We start from the raw sequence: 20172 nt of genomic DNA on the forward strand, positions 1-20172 counted from the left end.
ATACACACACACACACACACACACACACACACACACACCTCAAGTGTCATCCTAGAATCAGCATCTAGACACTTCCACACCCTGGACAAGCTCCTCTTATAAAGTCTACCACTGTACCCCATTTCTCTGTGACTGCCCCTAAAGGCAAACTGTTTGCTTTTAGGAATAAATATTTCCTCACAGCTGTCTGGATCTCATTTTTATTTATTCTTGTGCAAACCCGGCTTGAGTTGAAACCCCAAATTGTTTTCTGACAGTTGTTTAGACTATGTTCCCCTGTACACAGCAGCTACCTTGGTGGTGCTTCCTGCAACCCATTTGTCTAGAATACTCTTAAGTCTTGCTGCAAACAAAAAGGGAAAAAGAATCCTTGTTCAATTGAACCTACAATTTATAAAACAAGGCTGGCTTGTTTTGACACATGATCAAAAGATAAGAAGAAAAACTGCAGCCCTCCAATTTAAGGATTGTTCTAGATGAGGCCTTTTAAAATTTATTTATGTTTGTTTTTAAACAAAAAATCCATAATTGTCATGCCCTCCTTTTGCAAAGCCCCCACTGTTTCTCATTTCCATCATTTTTCTTTCCAAAGAAAAACTGTTTGGAGGAAAAAAGTTAATTGTTGCAGAATTCCTAACTTTCTTTTGATCAATAAGCTTAAGAACTCTCCACCTGAAAACCTATTCAGGGTTACCTGGGGAAAAATGCCTAGATCTCTTGCAGACACACTGTCCTTCCTCATGTGCGTCCCTCAAACAATTTTATCCTTTGCTCCCTACAACATGCATCAGGGTGAGAAGACATCAAGCTGCCGAAACTGATTTGTTGATTTACTTGAACCTCAGAATCTACCAGCCAAGAGCAGATGTAAAAAAAAAAAATACCCAAAATGAAACACTTAAAGAGAAGTTGAGGTGTGTATCAGGGGGAGGGGCAATCAGTGGACTTGCATTCTTACTTGTTTTCAAATTCAGAACTAAGCTCAGTTTTTTAAAAGTAAAAATCAGTTCCAGGTTTTCTTCTTTTTGGCACCTGTTTGGGGGTTTGCGGTGTGGGGTAAAAATTATATCTGCTATTGCTGATATTGTCCGGCAATATGACCCAAATCCCAATGAACTTCCCCCCCCCCATGCTACTCATTTACAGCTCAATACCCTCTGATCTTACAAAAGATCTTTACCTTCCTAAGATCTTCAGTGCATCCAAACTTTCAAACAAGCTGAATGATTTCTACGCTAATAAAATAATTGCCTTCCTGATCATTGATAGTAAACAACCCCATAAGGGCTTTTAAACAATATGCAGTTACCAGAAAACAGTCCCCTTGATCCTCTCCCTCCTCCTTCAGTTTTAGTCTTAAGTAAGCTGGACTCCCGCATCACCCCCCCACTCTCCTCCCCCCCCAAAAAAAAATCAATAACAAACAAAATGGTAGACAGTGGATATTTACGTTTAAAGTCCTGGATGTGGCGTAGGAAGGTTTGAACTTGCTCAAACATTTTCAGGTAGAGAGGGTGACGGAACAATCAGGGAAGAAGTTAAAACAGGGAGCAAGTCTTCTGGCACGGCTGCTCCTCTTTGCCCTCCTTTCTTCTCTGACCCCCTCTCAGGAATTTTTTCCTTTGCCTGATAAACCAAGGACTTTCAGGGGAGGGAACGGAGTGGCTGACGCTTAACCTATTCAGAACCAGGAGGAACAAGTTGCTCGGTGCATGTGGGCGTGTATGTTTAAAAGAGTTGAACCCTTGTTATTTACTCTCACATGGAAACAAAATTAAGGCTTGTAATCCTCTAAACACAGGGTGAGAGACAGGTGCTTTCTCCAATGATCAGAAATCAATTGCATTTGCTTTCCCATTCTATTATTCAAGCAAAAGACCAAGAAGGTTGTTTACAAAATTACACTGACTTCACCCTTGTTTCACTACTATGCTGGACTGCTTCTTAGCATTCTCTTTCCTGCCCCCAATACGTGCGCACAGAAAATTTAGAGTAATGTACTTTTTGTCATGCCACGAAGAAAGGAAATAGATTTCCCCAATGTAAACTTAAAAATCCAAGTGATACTTCAAAATCAATATATTTATTACTGCATGTCCTCATGGACTTGAATCCTATAATCATACACGTGCAATTTTTAAAATGTCACACAACTGGTGTTTTAGTAGCAAAATAGCTATTCTTCTTGAAATGGAACAATGATTGTAGTGCAGATATATTGAAAGATGTCAGCCGGAGATGCTTGATATAACAAAGATTGGCAACCTTAGGGTTTTTTTTAAAGGTATTATTTTGAAAATGCCAAATATGACATGGCATTTTTGATTGCTTTGTGCAAAGTTGTGGAAGTTCTACAGAACTATGCAATGGGAATAAACTAATAAAATAATTATCACACCAGATACTGAAGCAAAAGTCCTCTTTTACTTAAACATAAAATTTAACAAAGTGAAATCTATCACCAGAATATTTTCTCCCATAGAAACAGAGTCTTTGTGTTTTGAAGATTATGTTCCCTCCAGTTTCTAAATTTGTCCTCACCAATTTTATTGATTAAATAATTTCAGCTTTTCTGATATTAAAATGTTTGTATTTCTCTTTACTTCTGTTCTCCTCTGAATTATCAGCCCTCCCCCTATATTCTAAGGTAAAAAAAGATTGATCTGGATTCTCATTTATTTGGGAAAGTGTGTGTGTTTAATCATTCTTTGCCTCAGAATGCCAGACATAATCTGATACCTGCCACCTACTACTAAAAGAATACATTCAATGTACCAACAAAGTCTTCACAATGTTAAAATAGACTTGATGATCGCATTTGACCTAATTCCTTTTCTTCCTCTATTCTCTGCTTTTTTTATATTACCTGTCCTCATTTGGGATTCCAGATAACCCAGAAACTTGAACTCTTTCGTAACATTACCTAACACAAAAATTGTGCAATTGTCTATTTTGTATTTTCTTTAAGTGCCAGCTCATTTGTTTTCATTTCTAAGGCAGTTGCATCAACAACAGCAACAAAGATATGTTTTGCAAAATATTTGGAATTGGTTCAAAGAGCATGAGTACGTTTGGAATTTTGGCAATATTTTCCATCCTCCTTACCAGCTCTTCCAGCTGCAACTCCATTGGTTGATAGTGCCACGCTACATCCTTGTTGTTCTTTTGGACCATCCACATTTATGGGGTCCCCAGCCCCTCCTGCTGGGCGAGGCCTCCGCAGCCTCTGGGAACAACGAGCAGGACACACAAGTACATTTCGAGGTTCAGGACCCACGAAACTGGTCACAGTCAAAGTGTCACCTGGGGGACCTCCCCAAGGGTTAGAAAGATCCTGAGGGCCACTTTTATTATGAGTGGAGTTGGGCAAGAAATGTTCTTGTCTAACAGAGCAGTTTTCCTGAGGATGCCTATGGGAGTGATGACCTGTAAGAACAAGAAGGGTAAAGGGAAAATTCCATTAGGGGTATGGCCAACTGCAGAACCAAGCGACATAACTAATATTCTCAGCAGTGATTGGAGTATTTGGTCACACCTCAACCTTGGTATATCTTATATCTAGTATTTATGTCTTCAGGTTCTGATTCTTCAAGCCAGTATGACCTACTGTTTAAATGACTGGATTGAGACTATGACAAGTCAAATTTCCACTCAGTCATGAAGCTCACTGAGCGACTATGGACAAGCCCAACTTACTCCATATGAGTGATGTGAAGAAAAAACTAGAGGAGGGGGTATTATGTGTGTCCTCTGAACTCCTGGAGGAAAGGTGGAACACAAACATGGCAAATCACTACAAGTTTTACCTTGATGTGAGAGGGTACAGCTATAAATCAATTTGACAGATCTTTGCAAATGAAAACCACCACTCAAAATAGTATTTGCTATACTTAGCTTTCATTTTGAAAGAGACAGATTTTTTCCCCATTAGCCGGTGATGTAAATTTGCACCAGACAAATCGTGACAAAAATCTGCTCTATGTCACTGATATTCTGCCTTTCTTCAACAGAGCATAAGGTGAAATGTGTGTCTTCCATCTGGATGCTGTCGGGGGATACACTTCGATTTAGCGATGCTGCTGTCTTCTGCGTATGTATGTACTTACTGTATTAGTTTTGTTGGTTTTATTTTGAATTGTTGTTGTATTTTAATTTTTTTGCTTACATTGTGAGCTGCTCAAAATCATTTTTGACTCTGACAGTGCCTAAATTGAATAAATTAAGCTATGTGAATATTTACTAATCCAGTTTGGGCCCCCATTATGCAGCAATCTTTTCTGGTCTCTAAGTTAACTGTAAATTTTTACAGTATCTAGAAGCCAACATAAAATTGTATGCAGTAATATGGATGCAGTTTACACATAACAATTAATACTGACAGCAGGCTGATTTACTTCATGAAATTAAATCTATTCTTTCCTAAAGCTTACACATTTTCCTAGTTTCCCATTAGTGCAGCTTGTTATATTTTCCAGGTCTGGCCAAACTATGATTATTAACTTTTATTTGTGAAAGCAAGTTTAATGATGGCTGTTTTCTGTACAGAAAAGTCAGTTTTCAAACAGAATAAACTATTATTATTGTTAACTTGTAATTCACTATATAGCCCAGTTTTGGTAATCACTACTCCCTGAAGTTTTCTTGGCAAGGTCTTTCAGAAGTGGTTGCCCTTACCTTCTTCCTAGGAAGACAAGGTGTTACTGGCCCAAAGTCACCCAGCTGGCTTCATGCCCAAAGCACAATTCATGGTTTTCAGATTTTTAGCCTAGTGACTAAACACTACATCAAACCGGTTCTCTAACCACATTTAGGGATCAATAGGATCAGGCAACCTATTGAACTAAGCACCCACATCTGGTTTGTAGCTAGATAGGACATCTCCAGGGAATACCAGGGCTACAGCTGAAATAACAGCTTGATTCTGATGTCAAAAAAATTATATGGATATATCCCTAAATCCTGCAGAAATTAAGCTCATCTTGAAGAAGACTTTATTTTTTAATTCCAGAAACTTCTGATTTCCTCCTTTTGATTTCAAAAGAGAAGAAAAACATGATATCAGACCACAGTTAGCTTTTGAAAGGCTGAAAACCATGATTTGGTGTTAAATATGAATACAGGTAGTCCTCAACTTACAACCATTCATTGGATGACTGTTCAAAGTTACAACAGCACTGAAAAAAGTGACTTACAATTGTTTTTCAGTCTTACAACTGTTACAGCATCCCCATAGCCATGAGATTCGGACGCTTGGCAACTAACTCATATTTATGACGGTTGTAGTGTGCCGGGGTTCTGCAATCATGTTTTGTGATTATTTTGACAAGTAAAGTCAGTGGAGAAGCCAGATTCAATTTGCTACCGTGTTATTAACTTAATAACAGCAATGATTCATTATTCTGACCTAGGCTTCCTGAGAAAGCATAAATCACAATCTTAGTCCCCCAAAACCTCTTTTATTTATACGACTATGAATTATGGTCATTCACAGCTCGCAAGGCTTCACAAACAGTGTGTGAAGATTCCGGCAGATGTATGCCTGAGTTGCCACAGTCTTTCAGGAGAATGTTGATAAGCACCCACCTTATCTCCCTTGAACTGCTGCCAGAGACCTAATTGTCAAATTTGTTTTGCAAGGCCAAACTTAGCACAGAGTGGAACAGAACTTCTCAAAGCTTGAACCAACCAGATGAACTAATTGCTTCCTGCAAAAGTTCACGTACCGTTCGCTCCTCTTTTATGTTTTATGGGAGGGGCCAATCATCTCCAAGCCTTATTCCCGAATCGACCCTGTTTTCTTAATTGCCTTCTGGCAGCTCTGTGCATGCGCACACTGGGAACAGGCTGCCACTGTTCTTCTGCCTCGCTGATATCAGACTCTGGAGGCTCCAGAGGCAGCAAATAACTACCAGATGACCTTGGCCCCCTCTCTCTCTCTGACGCAGAGCCCTCATTTGAGCCTTCCCCAGACTCCAGGACTGGCCCATGTTCCTCCCCAACCTCCTCACTGTCCGACTCTGCTTCCAGCTCCTCAGGCTGCTGGTGGACCACAACATTCACTTACAACCTGTGGCAAGATAGGTCTTAAAAATGGGGCAAAACTCTTCCTTAGAAACAGAAATTTTGGACTCAATTGTGACCGTATTTTGAAGGCTATCTGTACTTTTGGCTTTTTAAGTGCTGATATATAAAAGCATTTAGTTAACTGTATACTAGCATCATTATTTAATCCAGCCTTTTCTAATTTGGTGAATATTAGAGGTAATATAACTAGCCCTCACTTAACAGCCTCAGTTGGGACTGGCAACTTAGCAACTCTAAGAGGAAAATCACGTGACAATAACTGGGCTTATGACCTTAATTCCCCTTTGGTCATTAAGTAAAGCAATACAGTCCCTAATTGAAGAATCATTTGACCGTGACTAACACTTTTACTTCTACCTTCTATATTAAGTTTACCCATTGCACGTCAGTTGCAAAGTACGCAAATGGTGATCAGTCATTGAGGAATGCTGTGAAAGTCAGAAATATAGGGATTGGTCACAATTTTTTTTTCCTAGCACTGTCGTAACTTTGAATGACTGGTGTGTACAAGGTAGTTGGTAAGCGAGAACTGGTTGTACAACTGCACAAATCTCCAGGTTGGGAAAGCTGACTAAACAATGAAGATGATCCCCTTTGAACAGGTGAAACAAAAATCATGCACACATAGTCCAACAGTCCGAATTCAAATGCCGATAAGTTGGGAAATAGGAGGTCATGGAGAAGAACCAAAATCAGTATTGCACAATCTAAAAATTTCATTTTTAAATAAATGATACATTTTTTGCATAAAGGTTTTTCATTGCCTTCTACAATCTTCCTTCAAGAGAGTAACTGCCCCATTTTCTCAGATCTCAGAGTATCTTTTTCTCACTCCATGAATACAGTACTATTTATTACAACTCACTTGTGGAATGAAGTGGCATGAGTGTCACAGGCAAGCCATTTACCTATTTTCAACATTTATACCCCAGTTAGAAGACACATCCAGCATATGAGCATTTATGATAAAATATGGCAGCTTCTGATCCGAACCGGAACTGTTGAATATTGTGTGTGGATGAGAGCTGCGTTGGGCAATATAAAAGCTTCTTTGCAACAACCAAGTCTGACATGGTACTCTTGTTTCAAGGTTTCTTCTGTTGTAAGGCACTGATGACATGATGGAGTGAGCATCAGCAAAGCAGCATTCATGTGCTGAAATGGGCATAATGGCTACTCTAAGATCATTTGAGTGCTAGGTTGGTTCAGTGGCTTAGGCACTAGACTACAAACTGGGAGACCACGACTTCTAGTTCTACCTTAGGTATGAAGCCAGTTGAGTGACTTGGGCTAGTCATTCTCTTTCTCAGCCCTAAAAAGAAAGCAAAGGCAAACAACTTCTGAAAAACCTTGCTATGAAAAATGGCAAAAATGGCATGGAATAGTTCACGTAGTTGAGTCAACACTGACTCAAAGGCACCCACACACTCACCAAATCATTTAGAATTGCGCCCCCTACAGATAGGAATGGGACTGCATTTGAATCCAGGAAGACTAGTCCAATCATTGAGTAACTGAAACAAGTATTTCAGGCAGCAGATACTGCAGGTGTTTCTAAGCTCTTTCTTCATTTCCCTTTGATGCAAGGACCATGTGTACACCTTTTAACTGTTCTCAGGTGTGGCGATGGACCATTGCCAGTGTTGAAGTAAGAGTTGGCAGGTTTCTGCACATGGAAGAAGGCAGCTTCCCAACCTTGGCCTTAGCATCAAAGTGTCTTGGATACAGGAATGCTTTTGGTGCCTCCCGATGCAAGAATGCAATGTGAATTATACAAGATATGCATTCTTCAATAACCAGAACTATACACCCTGGAAATTTCTATTAGGCCTCAGCTCTCCAATGCACATAAATGGATGTTTTAAGAAATGTGTCTCCCCTTCATGCATCATTCATTGTAGGAAACGCTGTTGCATCTATACTAAGCATGTAGTGTTGCTGCTCTTATGAAAACTGTGGCTAAAGCAAGATTGTAACGCAGGTGTATGGTTAAGGTGAGAGTCCAATTGTGACTAAAGTGAGATATGAGGGCATTGTTATTAGTAATAATGGCACCATGCTTACAGTCATTTTGCAAACTGTTTGTATTAGCTTAATTTAATGTAACTTACATATAAATGTGAACTCCTTGTCTGAGCATTATATAGTGGTTCTCCTCTGGCAGAGAATTTGAACTCTGCTCCTTTGTCACACACCCCAAGCAGTGATCAGAGCTCTCCCTCCTGATTGCTTCCAGCTGTCAGGATCAACCCTGGCATAAAGGCAAGCAAAGCAAAATGCCAACCCAGCCTGGCAGAGCTAAGCAAGAGACTTGGGGAGAAAGCCACACAGCCCGTGTTCTTGGAGCTGATGTCGCTCACCTTTCCTTTCCACCAGAAGGATCACATCTCCTGTTCGCATATGCTCCTGCAACACACTCTCCACTTCTCCAGGGCTCAGATCTCGGACATCAGCCCCATTCACCTTGGCGATGACATCTCCTTCTTCCAGCAAAGGGCATCGCTGCCGGTCCCAGATCTTCACAACCCGAGCCCCTCGCCTGCCTCCACTGAGGGATCCTACTCCAAACCAGGGCCCAGAAGGGCTGCAGGGCAAGGGCACGGGGGTAAGGCGGCTGCAGGGTGGCCCCCGATGGAGGTGCCGCTCGGCATGTTCCTCTTCATCGCCCAGACAGGCTTTGGTGCAACAGCGGACGCTGAGTCCACGGGTCCTGCGTGATGGGGCCGGTCCAGCTTCTTGGCCGCAAGCTGGGCCTCTGGGGATAATGGGACTGGGGGGTACAGCACCGTAAGTTGGTGGAGGGCGTCGGGGCAAGAGAGGCTGCCCATCAGAAAGGCAGGAACAAGGTGACTGACGATGGGTATATTGGAGGATACAGTTCCCGTCAACTACTACTACGACATTCACTGCAAGGTGGAAGGAAAACAAACAGAGCCATCTTGGTCTATGCATGACAGGCAACAACACAGCATCCTTTGGCCAAAGGGATGGCAACTTGGGCTCCTCCAGCTGTTTGGAACCACACTTCACCCAAGATCTTGCCACTGGCCATGCTGGCAAGGACTGGTGGAGTGGACATCTAAACCTACACATGATACTCAGTTGCTTAACTCTGCTTTAAGTCAAGGTGAGGACTGAATCAAAGCTAAATATCTCACCTCAATTTTTGCATCAGATATTCTCCAGACAAAATCATTGGTCAAATACAGATCCAGTGCAGGACAGTACCTGACCTATTTTATGTAATAGATTTAATCACTGACATGCAACCATTTTTACTTTTCCATATTATTTAATAGCTTATAAGCAATGAGACCTAAATACCTTACTGGTGGTATATCATAGCACTTAGTATTTGAAAGTATTTGTACAGATATGAATTTTTATGATTGATGCATGTTATGAGCAGCTTTAGTAATCCAGTGCAGAACTGGTTGTAGTGGGGTATACATGTGAAAATAAATAAATAAGCAAATGCTTGCTAAAACACAAGATACTAAAACAGTTGAAATCTGAGGCAAAATGTCATATTCACAGTCACATTTAAATGGGTAAAATAGGAAATTTCAATGGATTTCAAGTATCCAGATCAACTTGACCCAAGATTAGTCATTGCTATGGAATGAAAGGCTATAAAATGATTATAAACTAGTCATTTGTCTGCTTGAATTTGAAAAGGGTAATCCGGTCCACTTCAGCTCAGAAATAAGCCTCAATGAATTCAGTTGGGATTCCCTTCCTCAAGTTTATTTATTTAGCGTATGGCATATATAGAGGTCATGCAATCACTGAAATACAAATCTGGTTTAAATAAAGTGTGTGTGTGTGTGTGTGTGTAAGATATATGGACAATACAATTTAGAAGATAATATATTAAATTAAGATAAAACCATAATATGGAGTCAGAATTGCAATGGGATAGATCAGGTGTGTCAAACTCGTGTCATCACGGCGGCGGCACATAACACAACACGACTTTTTCTCCCTTCGCTAAACCGGGCGTGGGCGTGGCCAGCCTGTGATGCATCCGGCCCATAGGCCGCAAGTTTGACAGCCCTGGGAGAGATGTTATAATTTGATATCTGAGGAAGCTAATCATCTAACTGCTTCTGGTGTGTCAGAGGTGAGATCATCCCAGGTGCCTTGAAATTTCCTGAGGGGACCTTCCCCCTTGAGTTAATAACAGACCTAAGATTGCAGCCTATATTTGATATCAGATCTGGATCTGAAAAACGTCTTTTGCTCCAACTGTCTTATGTCAGTTCCTCCTTTCCTCAGGAGTACCAGAGAAGACTGTAATTAAAGCTGAGAAGATGGATGGGATGGTATTAGAGGCGGGACGTGAAAATTATGTCTCTCAAGAGTTGTGTTCCTTAGGGACTACACGTTGGCAATAGGCATAAATAAATCCAGTCCAGTAGTGGACACATATAAGCATGAGTAGGACATCCCTTCTCTCTTTCTGTCTCCTGATCTAACATGTTTTGCTTCTTAAGAGAGAAATAAAATTAGTCCCTCAACTACCTACACCAAGGTACAGAATTCTAAGCCCACCATGGAGAGATTAGACAACCATTTTGTCTGAAATAGGGTTTCCTGCCTGAACAGGAGGTTAGACTAGAAGACCTCCAAGGTCCCTTCCAACTCTGTTATTCTATTCTGAGTTGTTTTAGTGCTGTACATAAGGTAGAAAACCCTACAGGAAAATCTTATTTCTAGGAGGTAAAAATATATTGACAACAAAAACAAACAGGTAATCCTTGATTTATGTCCCTAATTGAGCTCAAAATTACACTCATAGGTTATGCTGGTTGTTAAGTGAGTCACCATGTGACAATATCCGATTTTAGCAGCAGTTATTAAGCAAATCCACAACTGTCTGCAAAGGGTTTGTTTGTTTTTTTGCTGGAAATTGGAAATAAATGCCCGTTTTCAGCAAAAAACATTGAAAATCAGTCATGTGTCATAGGGAGGCTGCACAAAGACAGGCCAGCTGTGAAGCAACCAAAACATGACCACATGTGGAGGCAGTCATCATATCTTTGAATCTGGGTCATAAGTAGGCCTGGGGAGGTCTGTCGTAACTTTAAATGGTCACTAAGCAACCAGTCATAAATCAAGGACTACCTGTACTTGCTGCTTTTGCATGACCCTCAAAACCTAGGGAGGTCCACGGGGGGAGGGGGGCAATGACATCAAAATGGCAGTGACTGAGCTATCAAAGCCCTCCCCTTTTTTATATAGACTAGGAGAGGCTTTGATCACTGGTCAAAGTAGTCATTTTGGCACTGTTGTCCCCCCACCCCCCCAGCAGTAAAGCAGTCACTTTCATCTTCCTATCAACAGGAGCTGCCCTGCTTTCTTCGTGCTCTTCCGTGCACTTTCTTCTTTTACCCCAAATGAACTGCTGAGACAGAGTGCTCTTGCCAAAGTTATAAACAGATCACTTTTAGTTGGGCTGCCACACCTGGGATGTAAAAAATATATATCAGAAAGCAGTAATCCTTTGTTGACATCTAGGTTTTGAATATATACTTTTTTACTTTTAAAGCTTATATTTTGCTTTCCTCTATGACAGGGGTGTCCAAACTTGGGAACTTTAAGACTTGTGGACTTCAATTCCCAGAATTCCCCAGCCAGCATGGCTGGCTGGGGAATTCTGGGAGTTGAAGTCCACAAGTCTTAAAGTTCCCAAGTTTGGACACCCCTGCTCTATGAGGTCTGGATAGTTTACATGGGGAGCCTTTTCTCAGTTTAACCCATGAGGTAATTTGGGGGAGTTATTCTTAAGGCTGCCCTAAGGCCTAAATGTTGCACTTCTTCACAAAATCTCCACTTAAGTAACTGAACAAGTACAGACAGGGCCAAACAGTTCTCCCCTCTCAAGATGTCCATCCACTTCTGCCAAAGCTGCTGGGCAGATGAAGAAGGAACTTAAAATATTTCTTTTTACCGTATGAACAATTCATGAAGATTTTGGCAGAAGACTCCTTTTAAAATACATAGATAGAGAGCCGAGGCAGTGAAGTGGTTAGAGTTCGGTACTCCAGGCTATTTCAGCTGACTGTTAGCTGCAGTTCGGCAGTTCAAATCTCACCAGGCTCAAGGTTGACTCAGCCTTCCATCCTTCCGAGGTGGGTAAAATGAGGACCCAGATTGTTGGGGACAATATCCTGACTCCGTAAACCGCTTAGAGAGGGCTGTAAAAGTACTATGAAGCGATATATAAGTCTAAGTGCTATTGCTATATTATTATTATTTTTAATAGCAAGAAGATTAACAATGACTAATCTTAAAGATCAAAATTAAAAGTACAAAGTAAAAACACAAATAAAATCTATCACAATTTTGAAATTTTGTAAGGCTTTTACTTTAGGCAGCCTGGATGCACTATCCACAGCAGTCGTTTTTGAACATATTAAGAGTACTTCTATGTATCTTGGCTTATGTCCATGTGCTGCTGGTTTCATTGAAACTTGAAGCCAATGCTGCTTCATATGATCTTTTTTTTCACATTTTGTTTATTAGTTTATAATACAAATACATAAGACTATAGTAGGAAAATAAGTAGGGGGGAGGGAAAAGAGTAAGGCAGAGGGGAAAAAAGAAAGAAAAGGCATTGACTTCCAAAGGAAGTCAAGTCATTTATTTGATCTTGAAGAAGTTTCCAGGCAGGGATTTCTACGGACTGTTATTTATTTTTGAATAAGGACTCAAAAATATCCTCCCAAAGTATTTTGTGCTTCCATCTACACAATAAATCACACCATTAACTAAGCTTGGATAATTGATTGTTCTTTTCTTTTAATAATATTATTTTTTATTTTATTATACATGTTTTTTATCTCATTGTTTTTTAGAAAGCGATGTACATAATAGTTCTATTATTGGAGATTTTACTGTTTCTGGCTTTATGACTTGAATAAACTATGTGATCTGAGCTAAGGGGGGAAAAATCTATCTTATATTTTATACATATCAATAGTAACTGGTTTACCAATGAATCCGCTAATATAATAAGAACAGTACCAGCAGTCCTCGACTTACGACCTGTTGTTTAGTGATTGTTTGAACTTACAATGGACCTCCCTGGGAATACTCATGATCCAGTTCCAAAGTTCTGATAGATGTCCCACCGGTCATGTGACTGCATTTGTTTTGTTCAGCAACCAGCTCACATTTACAGTTGTTTGTAGTATCTTAGATCACAGGTTTATTTATATGATGGTTTTGCTGAAAACCAGCATTTACTTCTGGTTTGCCACAAAACTGATCACGGAGTTCACTCAACAACCAAGACAAAAAAGGTTGTAAAATCGAGTCACATGGGTGATCTGATTTATTATAGTCATTACTTACAATCGTGATGGGTAGGCTCCATTAATGGTCATAAATCAAGGACTACTACTTGTGTATAATACCTGTATAAGTTATTATTTAAAAAAAACCAGGATCTCTGCCATAGTAACAAATATTGCTGCATGGCAGAAGATCCCCTTTGCTTATTACCTGTCCTGCATAAACTCAAAACACAAGTACTGTAAGTAGAAGTATGAGAAGGCCAAGTATAAAACACAAACAATTTATAGTTAGTTAAATAAAGCTGCATAAGGTCTTGCTGTTATTCACAAAAGATAGGAGTAAGGTCATATTAAATAGCATTTTGCCTCCCATTTTAACTCAGTGGAAATTAACCAGAGACAAAGTTGCTGATCCTTTGTGAGCCCCAGGATAAAAACCAGTTGCCAAGCAACAGTCCATCCTACACCTCTTCGGTGTCTGCCCTTTTTACACCCCCAAAACTTACCTCCCGCAGCTGGGGTAGTCTCTGTGGCAGGGATGCGCGTTTCACAAGTCACCTGGGGGCTCTGCCGTGTGCTGCAGCTTTGGGAAAAAGGGACATTAAGAAGGCATGAATATTATGTGGGCGAAAGAGCTTCTCTTCCATCTCCCCTCTCATTCAAAATCCTGCCTTTGTTCATCAGCCCACTGAGTTGGACTCACCTAATGCCACAGGGTTCAATCCGTTCGGATCTCCAGTCATGGACATGGGGGCCAGCACCCCCCATGACTGCGCCACAGTCAGCACAGCCAGGGACCTCACTTCGGGGACCCAGGTTGAGCTCCCCACATCCAGCTGGGGGGCTTCGCAGGGCCCCCAGAGGTTGCTTTACTTTGTCCTGCGAGGAGACACTGACATGATTCAAAAAGATACTTAACATGAATCCTATTTTCAATTGATGCATTAACAGAGGTACAGAGTCCTGATGGAAGGGGAATCATTGTTTTGCTCAATTGCGTCTTTGTCAGATGCTATTTGGTGTAGAAGATCCACCTTTGGACATCACAGTTCCAAGACAACAATGACCAGTTGAAGCAAGTGTAGAAGATGGTGAAGAATGTGGATGCCGAGCCTTACGAGGAATGGATTAAAGATGAGAGTAAAGATCAGCCTATAGAACAGTTGTCTGAAATACATGCTCAGATATATTTAGAGTTTTTATACAAAAGGAGGAGTTATTGCCTATCGCCTCAGAGAGTAGGATCAGAACCAGTGAGCTAAAATTTTGGGAAAGCAGGTTTAGTCTAGAGATCAGAAGGTTCTTCCGGACTGAATTATTTGTCTGTCAATGGAAATGACTACCACATGAACTGCTGAGGTTTTGTTTGGCAAAGGTCTTCACAAAGGAAAAACAGCCATTTGTCAGAGATGGTCCAGTACAGAGGTTGGTTGCTCCCGGTTTGGCCTGGTTCAGCCGAACCGGTAGTGGAATTCAGGCCTGGGTCACAGAACCGGCAGTGACCCACGACTGTCATGTCCCTGAACCGGTTCGCTCACTGCCGCTGGGCTTCCACCATTTTGGTTTTTAGTGACTGCGTGTGCGCAGTTCACTGTACATTATTCTGCGCATGCACAAAGAACAATTTACATTGAACAGTGCATGTTGCATGTGAGTTACAAAGCAGTAGTAAAACCGGCAGCAACCCACCCCTGATCTAGTAGTGACTCCTGCACTGAGAAGGGAGTTGGAAGATGACCTCTAAGGTCCTTTCTAACTCTATGAATGGAGACAGTGTAGTCCAAAATAGCTCCTATACTCTGACTGAAAGACTCGTTAAACCTGTGCAACAGGATCCAGCATTGTGGTCTGCTGTTTGCTTGACTATCTCCTTCCCACCACTTAGCCCATGAAAGCCACAAGCAAACAAACAAAAAAGAAAGGAAAAAAGTTTGCTGGAAGCTCAGGGCTCTACAAATTATCCTGTCTCTCACCATAAACCTGCCCAACAGGCATATTCCCAATTGTCAACATTATTTGCATTTCTATGCAGTTAAAATACACCCATATGTATGTACAGTATATATGATACACACATATCAGTGGACATCAGTTCCTCTACTGTTCATTGGTACACACTTAAACCCCCTGACAAGTAAAGAATAAAACACGGGGGTGTAAAGGATATCACAAGCTTGAGTGGGCAACCAAAACACCAGGAGATTCAACCAGCACTTGCTCTGGAACTGCGTATGGTTAACAGCTGCACTGGATTTTAACCACATCCTGGGATAATGCACAACCAAAATTTTATTCACTCCTGGATGACTCAGCCTTCCATCCTTCCAAGGTGGGTCAAATGAGGACCCAGATTGTTGGGGGAAAATATGCTGACTCTGTAAACCACTTAGAGAGGGCTGTAAAGCACTGTGAAGCTGTATATAAGTGCTATTGCTATTTAATTCATAATTTGAAGTCATGAGTCAACAATGTTGTGGGTGGACTGGAAGCCACCACTGACTTGATGTGTGTGTGTGTGTGTGTGTGTGTGTGTGTGTGTGTCTGAATCTCAGGACCATAGCAGCTGATACAAAATAGATGGGGATGATTTTCCCTCCTTGTTTGAGGAAGAGCTTTGGCACAGAGTAGCATTGTTGTTCTTTAAATTATGTTAATCCCATTGTAGGATTTACATTACAGTTTTTCTATGATATCTGCCCCAAAATAATGAGAAATTGGGCCACTAGGTTTCAGCAGTAAGTGGTCTAAAAAACCCCATAAACTGATGTTCTGCAATAAACAAGTGGTTTCAACACATCACAGTAAATCAGGGGTGTCAAACTCGATTTCACTGAGGGCTGCATCAGGGTTGTGTTTGACCTTGGAGGGCTGGGGTGGGCATGATCAGCTCAATGTCACTCATGTCAGGGGTGCCTGTGCTAGCCCAAGCACTCTGCCAACGAAAACAGGCTCCTGAGCACCATTTCCGGCTGTGACGGCTTCCTGCAACCCTCCTGTGGCCCTCCCGAGCTTAGTTTTCCTGGCAGAGGCACCATGGGCCGGTCCTTCTCTGTTTCTAGGGTAGCCCCCCTGGGCCAGATCTGGCCCCCAAGCCTTGAGTTTGACACCCTTGCAGTAAGTCACAAAGAAAGAGCATTATATTTCAGCATGCAGCCACTGTGTAGGATGGTTTGCTCCAAATATTTAATGAAGCCCTGCCTCAGCGATTACTTTTCAATATGCAACTAGCCATAAGATACTAGAGGGAAAAGAAAGGCAGCCATTGCTGAATTCAACACATGTATATTTGGGATAAGAGTGTTATAGCATCTGAGGGGTGTCTGTGTGTGTTTAAGAGCTTTAATGTTCTTATTAAAAGTTATTTTTTATTGTTGCTGTTGTGAGTCATCCAGGATTATATTCTATAAATTGGGAGGACTCACAAATCTAATGAATAAAAAATAAATAAACACATGTCCTGAATGTACAGCTCTTCTCTTTGCAGTAGCTTGATAGTACAAAAAGATAACCAAGTAACTGCATAAAAGCTATGTTGTTACAATATAGTGTAACACAATCATTCCCTCTTCTTATTCCACCTCTTAAGGGGGATCTGGCTGGCTGACCTTGGGTGATTCCAAGGTCTCAGACTTAGACCCACCTCACAGGATTGCTTTTGTGGGGAAAAGAGGAAGAGGAAGGAGAATTGGGTATGTTTGTCACTTTGAGTTACTTACAAAGTAATAAAGATGAGACAAAATCAAATAAATAAATCCCTCTAAGAACAATTATGGTTAAGATTACTGGCATGGAATGACATTTTAGGTACAAGAACTTAGACTCCTATCTCTAGTTCAAAGCGTTGGGAAGAACAGCTCCCCTCCTAAAACAATGGAAACTTCTGTCAGTCATATAAGACAGAACCCATGATAAATATAACTATGGTTTAGCAAACAGCTTCAACTTTTGCTATTGCTAAAGAGCTCTTTTTGTCTACTAAAACATAACTATTGTATTTTCTTTAGCAAAAAGTCTCCAGATCATCCTAAATTATATTGGCAGTGTCACTATTATGCTAAAAAGTATTTTTCTCATATGCAAGATATCCCTCACCTGCTTTCTACATATACGTGTCCCACATTCTGTGGTCTTCCTGTTGGATTATGGTACAGCATCCATGTCATGGCTATGCAGATAAAGGAAATTAGTTTTAAGAGTCATTATGGCACGCTGGATAGAAATCTGGAACCAGGAATGAAAATCTGGGTTCAAATTTCCACTAGCCATTAACTTCACTACTTAGCCATAAGTCAAAGATCAACCAACTTTCAGTCAACTGTATCTTAGTCAATTATTATGAAGAAAACAGAGAGCATGAAGAGAACTATGTTTGTCTTAGAGTAAGCAGATGGGAAACAGAATTACCTTATGCCTACCTGAGACAGAAAGCAAGGGATATATGGGGCACTGTCTTCATTGCTCTCTCCTTTCTTCCCATTGCCATTTATTTATACTCTCCCCAATAGTATATGACCAAATATTTGGTATTGGTGGCAACAGCCACAGCATTTAAAATAGATGCCAAGTTCTGACTGAGCAATAGGGAATTGGACGGTAGCAATTAGTTCATCATTTTAAAACCACCCAATTTCCCCATCACATTATGGTGGAAGGGGGAGACTTAAAAAAACAACAGAGGCCTGTGATAGAATGTATAAATATGAAACCCAGCTACCAAGTGAGAGGTCAACTTGAATTTGGTCAGTTGATAGCAGTTGGATCCTGGACAGATGGACACAAATTACTTGCCTTCCAACTGCCGTTTGAAATATTAAGACTCCCTGAATAGAGACAGCCACAGGGGAGATATAAATTAAAAGTGTGTGATTTGACTTAGATTAGATTAAAACATCTGAAGCGCCTCAGAAAATGAATCTGATTCCGTTCAGACCCACACCTCTAAAAAAGACCAACTTAATTTGGACCAATTTGGAACACTAAAAATATGTGCCCATGTTGGGTAAGGAGCTGACTCAGTTCAAATAGATAGAATATTCCCCCATGTTTAATCTGAGTGAAATAAATGTAAAAATATTTGGTTTAAATGCTACAAACATATAAAACACTCTGCAGTTCAAGCAATAGAGGCTGCTACACCATAATCGGAGACAAATTGTGATAATTCTGTGATGATATTATTATAAAACACTTAGGAAAATGTTGGGAGATTCTTCTTATGCCAATCAGCTGTTAACACCATTAAATGAAAAAAAAAGATTTGCATGAAAGAAAATTGCAGTCTGAAAAATTCAAAGGGAAAGATAATTTATGGCCACCCAATTCTAGGAGGCCACACATGAACCCTAATCTATCTTTTGCAACTCCTAGAGAAGCCCCCAAATTCAGTGTTGAGACTTTTTAAGCAAAAGAACACTAATAAACACATCTACTATGAGTGATCCCCTTCTCTATTTTTTTTTTAAATCAGGCCTGGCATTTTTGGTCTGTCCCCTTAGGTAACATTTCTGTTTTATTGCCATGCCCACTTGGAAGCTGAAAAACAATGTTTAAAAATGAAGTATGTTCACAAAATGAAAGTCCATAACCCCTACTCAGAGTATGTGGGAAATGTTTTCTGTGATCTCCCATAAATGCCTGCAGTTAGGAATTTAGGAAATTAGTCAAGATAACCTAATTTCATGTTCTTTTAGGTGATTGTTCCTGGTATTAATGAATATAGTGGGCAGTAATATTGCATGTGTCTGACTTCCTTACATTCATAATACATTCTTAAAGGAGCCTTCTACATAGTTGTCAACATTTAGGCCTCCCTACATATACAGTATCTATAAGCCTTAATTTTTATTTATTTATTTACCAAATTTATATAGCCATCCATCTCACAAGTGATAGGGTTTTTTTTTTAATTCTTTAGATCTTGCTCTGAACACATGGAGATCAGGCGGCTGTAATCTCATTCCTTCATCTCTGCATGTTCAAATAAATCTGAAAAGGATTATACAATGTGTAGAATGAAGTGGAAAAGCTTTTTCTGGACTGGACTGCTCCAGCCTGCAGATGAAGCAGCTACATCCCAATTCTATCACTAAAAATGTGAGCTCTTGCATATTGAAAGCATTGACATGTCACGGAAAAGCTTTTTAGCTAGTCATCTTTCTGATTGATTAATAGATTTTCTACGTGAAAGGAGCTGAAATCTTACGGAATGTAAGAAAATCTAGCTCAAGCAGGTACTCGTCTCATCCAGCGTAGTGGTCATTTTATGTGTGCATTACTAAATTATCCTAAGATATATTCATTAATAACTTTAGTTAAGCCAACCTTTCTGAGACATGTTACACAGCCTGGTGGCCAAGAGACAAAATAAATATTTCAGTTAAATTTTATTCAAGTCTCACCATGGTCACGAATGTTTTGCTACTGCATTAAAGCAATTGCAGGAAATGCTTTCAATATTACACAAATAATAAATGTTACGATCACTTTCATGTTCCAGATACTTCAGTTTTGACCATATGCTGTTCCATTAGCTAACCTTGGATCACTTACATGTTTTGATCGTCTACAATCCCCTAACTTGGGAGGGGGGATAATACATTGAAAAGAATTATTGAGAATAAATTATATATAATTTTTAAAAACTGGTGAAAGATAGAATATGGGTAAATAATACAAGCATAATTTAGTCACAGGGTTCAGGCAGGCAGGCAGGCTAGCTAAAGATAAGTAACAAACCGTTTATTTTCTATGCCTTATACCTGGAAACAAAGTGGTAATAACTTTTGGT

The 20172-nt window shown here is 40.3% G+C and overlaps 1 protein-coding gene across 1 annotated transcript in view; it reads right to left on the bottom strand.

Annotated features, from left to right (window-relative positions):
* Positions 1 to 20172, bottom strand: part of MAGIX (MAGI family member, X-linked) — a 35690-nt gene that overhangs the window by 14433 nt on the left and 1085 nt on the right. The window contains exons 2-5 of the mRNA XM_081939839.1: positions 14089 to 14264; positions 13892 to 13968; positions 8445 to 8990; positions 3106 to 3426 (exon numbers count right to left, since the gene is read on the bottom strand). Of these exons, the coding sequence (XP_081795965.1) occupies positions 3106 to 3426; positions 8445 to 8990; positions 13892 to 13968; positions 14089 to 14153 (1009 nt within the window). The 5' untranslated portion in view covers positions 14154 to 14264. The remainder of the gene's footprint in view (positions 1 to 3105; positions 3427 to 8444; positions 8991 to 13891; positions 13969 to 14088; positions 14265 to 20172) is intronic.

This window comes from Natrix helvetica, assembly GCF_964273705.1.
Source record: "Natrix helvetica genome assembly, chromosome: 1".
Classification (NCBI taxonomy): domain Eukaryota; kingdom Metazoa; phylum Chordata; class Lepidosauria; order Squamata; family Natricidae; genus Natrix; species Natrix helvetica.